Genomic DNA, 3652 nt, shown 5'->3' with positions numbered 1-3652 from the left:
TTAATCTTGGGTAAACTCCATCTTAAATAGCCTGAAAACATTCCACTCTTGGGTTTATTTTATAAATTGAACAATTTCATGATCACATATGCACGGATTCCGTGTGCAATTTTTTTTACAGAATTGCCAGGATACGATTGGTTGCCAGTGGACCATGATCAAGTGCTGGCAGAGCCCACGGGAACGTGCATAAAAGCCGGTTCTGTGGGAGCGGTCAGCTCATCGTCAACTGAGCCGCACTTCTATCATCCTCCTCCAATACTGTACCAGCTTATGGTGAGTGGATAAGGATGACTTTATCATTGGTTAAACATGAAAATGAAATTTTGTAGTAGCTGCAGTTTGAAGATTGAGTTACTTGTATTGGCTGCATGCTGTTTTTGTAAAGCGTAGTACAAGGTAACCTGCAAATTTCTTGAACCTCGTGTATTTTATTCGCAGGCAATCATGATCACCCATAAATTCGGGACTCTTCTTTTAGCTTGTGTGCTGATCTTTTGTCAGATGTGCATCACACAGGCAGCTCCATCCAGGTAAGACATAAAAAGTACACAGTGACTGCTTTTATTATAGCGAATATCTTACTCTGAATCTATTTCAGAAGTCGTGAAGACCCCAGTACTGATGATGATATTAAGAAGTTACTAAGAGCCATTAAAGAGTTCATGCAGCTCGCTTCAGATGAGCAAGAGCGCCAAACAGCTGATGGGAGCAGGTAATCAATGAGAAAGATTGTCTTTAATGATGTGTGTGTCTTGCAAAACATATCATCTTATCCACTCTTGGTCTTAGTTACTTAATGCTTTGGACTACAGTAAATTAGCCAGTAACAAGTTTCATTAGTAGGGCCCAACACATTAATTGGATGGCCAATATTAGGTAGAATGAAATCTGAACAAATTTATATGTATCGATAGAGCGATCAATCGGTCGATCTGTCTGTCTGTCTATGTATCAGTCTTTTATTCTGTCTAATATCGGAATCCGTATTGGTTGGACCTTATTCTTTAGTTATGTGGGGTAAAAATTGGGTTCCATAAATTGAGTATGATTGTGATCATGCATGAGTGCATGACATCATCATTTCCATTTGTCTGTCACTGCATGTCATACTAATAAATCCAAATAATGCATGTAGTGTAATGTGGCCTCCAAAATGGAACACAATCTGGTTGTTGTTTGATTTATGTGTCCCTACATCATACCATTGTCACTGTGAGTTGTCTCTGCATGTGTGTGTCTCTACCAGCCCAGATAGGTCCATGTCAAAGCGCTGCACCGGCTTAAGCACTTGTGTGCTGGGCAAACTGTCCCAGGATATTCACAAACTCCAGACCTATCCCCGCACAGATGTGGGAGCAGGGACACCTGGAAAGAAGAGAAATCTAGCTGAGCAATATGAATACAATTGAAATATTCCCATTGGGCATCTCTCTTCTAGTTTCGTCATCTTGCTTGTTCATTTTATGTGTCCCATTCTATGTGCGCTTGACTATCTTCAGGGGAATGTATTCAGATTTTAAGTGCTACACTCCAAAGTATAATGAGAAAATAAGCATCATTATTGGTTAGATCGTTCAGTTTGTCTACAGCTCTTAATGAATGTAAAACATGACTTCATGTTATAACAAGTAAACAGTATAAACATTTTATTACTTTCAGATGTATTTTGTGTTAAAATACACTGGTACCTTGTAACTTGTTCATAAGAAGATAAAGAATATTGTTACTGGGAGTATTGTTACTGTCTGTTCATATGTGTTGCTCCACCATTTGTGTTCAAATATCCATCGCCTTTATTGATGATAACTCATAGCATTTCAAAAGCATTTTCCATTATACGTTTAACATTAAGCATTAGCGGGCTATTCTTAAAGCAATGTTGTTTGTTAGCTTTAAATACACATTTTGCAATTCTCTCTCTATTTTCAATTTCAAGTGGGAGCGATGTTCAACAGCTTGAAGCCTCTGTTTTGGTGAAACTATTTGGCAAACCGCTGTTTACGCTAGCAAGTCAAAGCGTAATACTGGCTGAAAGAAACTTTTATCTTGAAAAATTAGAGTGACTTGTACCTCAAGGCACCAATCTACCCTGCTTACTGGTGTCGATATGGAACCACCTCAGTGTGATGGGATCTTGTACTAGAAAATACATTAAAAACATATTTTTTTTAAATAACCAAGTTATCAAAAAACAACTACAACCACAAACATGAAATATATCTCTGAAATCAAACTGTATCACGTGCGGTTAGTCATAACTTTAAGGGGAAGTCAAGTAAAACAATTACAAAAATCTGTTCTGAGCGACCCCACTAGTCTAAATGCTGCGTTTCCATTAAGATTGCATTTGTGGGATATGAAGTCCAGCCGTTTTCTGGGTTTTGGCTGTTTTGGTCATGTGGCGGTATTAATCAGAATACTGATATTATTGAGTAAAAATTAGCATCATTACCTTTATAAATGTAGGCTTAATAATATTTTAATACTGCTCAGACTATCAGTATGAAATACATGCATCACGGCATAGAATTTATTTCATTTATTATTGATTCCTAACAACTCATGGTGAGAAGCCAAAATAGTTTTCTGGATGGTGCTGAAATCATTTTTTAATCTTAACAATATTATGCCATGCCTTCCAAGCAACATGCCAACACAGAAGAGGGCGTGCAACACCGCTACCTGCGTCACCCACCGCTTGGCAGACTTCTTGAGTCGTTCCGGCGGGATGGGCCACCGCAACTTTGTGCCCACCAGCGTGGGGGCGCAAGCCTTCGGCAAACGGAGGCGACGCAGCCCCGAGTGAGCGCACGAGCGTCAACAGGGTCGGACTACCCAATGGTGTGCTTCTTTCATGTCTCCAAAACCATAACAACCATGCTATCAAATAGGGCAGAGAAGCACGTCAATAAATGAAATTCTAACCCGTTTTTTATTGTCTTTACTTTTCTAGGATTGAAGTGCTGCGTTGTCATGCCTCCTCATCAAACATATGGACTGATGTTTTCTGTTCTCGGACCATTGCTGCTGTTCATTGTTAGCCTATAGTTAAAACCACATACGTAAATTATACTGATAACATGATCAGAATGAGCATTAAAGACAGCGGATGAACTGTTCATCTTGTAGCTCAAGTGACCTCCTGACCCTATGTGAGCAGTATCGTGTGTCATACTTCTAAGTTTACCTTGAAACCAACTATAGTGTGGCTGTCCAGTGCCTTCAAATAAATCAGTGCCATCGTATTTCATCGTGCAAACTGCAAATGTTACGCTAAAACCTGTGTTTATGACTGACTATGTCAGATGATCTCTGTAATGATTGAGAGCTGAAAGCTGTAATAAATTGTATTTTAGCTACACGAGGCATCCACGTCTTATTGTTTTATTGTGGTGAGGAGCAGTATATCACAAGAGACATGTGGCCAAAGACATGTTGTTTACCAGTTTCTTTTGTTGGAGAATGAATTGGCATGATGAAGAAGCTTTGGTGGTATACTGTCTATAAAACTATACTATGAAATAGACAGAGACACATAATTGAAAATCCACTTTTTTTGGTAGCTTTTAAATACATTTTATTGTGCACTTGGAGTCTCCAGGATTCTAGAAAAATTTAATGTATCCCTCCAGGTGTTGCAGAACTACTT

At 38.9% G+C, this 3652-nt stretch overlaps 1 protein-coding gene across 4 annotated transcripts; it reads left to right on the top strand.

Annotated features, from left to right (window-relative positions):
- The first annotated feature begins 214 nt into the window (after positions 1-214).
- On the top strand, positions 215-3364 carry calca (calcitonin/calcitonin-related polypeptide, alpha). 4 transcript variants are annotated; one of them, XM_061276924.1, is made up of 5 exons: positions 215-276; positions 442-533; positions 605-715; positions 2647-2844; positions 2957-3364. In XM_061276924.1, exons 1-4 carry the CDS (start codon positions 274-276, stop codon positions 2807-2809), a joined length of 369 nt encoding a protein of 122 aa, XP_061132908.1. In that variant the 5' UTR covers positions 215-273; the 3' UTR covers positions 2810-2844; positions 2957-3364. The 4 variants fall into 4 exon arrangements, with proteins under 4 accessions (XP_061132908.1, XP_061132905.1, XP_061132907.1 ...); XM_061276921.1 differs by having other exon boundaries at positions 602-715; XM_061276923.1 differs by lacking the exons at positions 2647-2844; positions 2957-3364 and adding an exon at positions 1250-1654.
- Positions 3365-3652: the final 288 nt, after the last annotated feature.

The sequence above is a fragment of the Syngnathus typhle genome, linkage group LG4 (assembly GCF_033458585.1).
Source record: "Syngnathus typhle isolate RoL2023-S1 ecotype Sweden linkage group LG4, RoL_Styp_1.0, whole genome shotgun sequence".
In the NCBI taxonomy this organism is placed as follows: Eukaryota; Metazoa; Chordata; class Actinopteri; order Syngnathiformes; family Syngnathidae; genus Syngnathus; species Syngnathus typhle.
The sequence above is the reverse complement of the archived record's forward strand: the minus strand, read 5'-3'. Positions and strand labels throughout refer to the sequence as shown.

Coding starts and splice junctions, on each gene's coding strand:
- calca (XM_061276921.1), top strand. Junction 534..601: donor ACACAGGCAGCTCCATCCAG/GTAAGACATAAA, acceptor AATCTATTTCAG/AAGTCGTGAAGACCCCAGTA. Junction 716..2,646: donor CAAACAGCTGATGGGAGCAG/GTAATCAATGAG, acceptor ATGCCTTCCAAG/CAACATGCCAACACAGAAGA.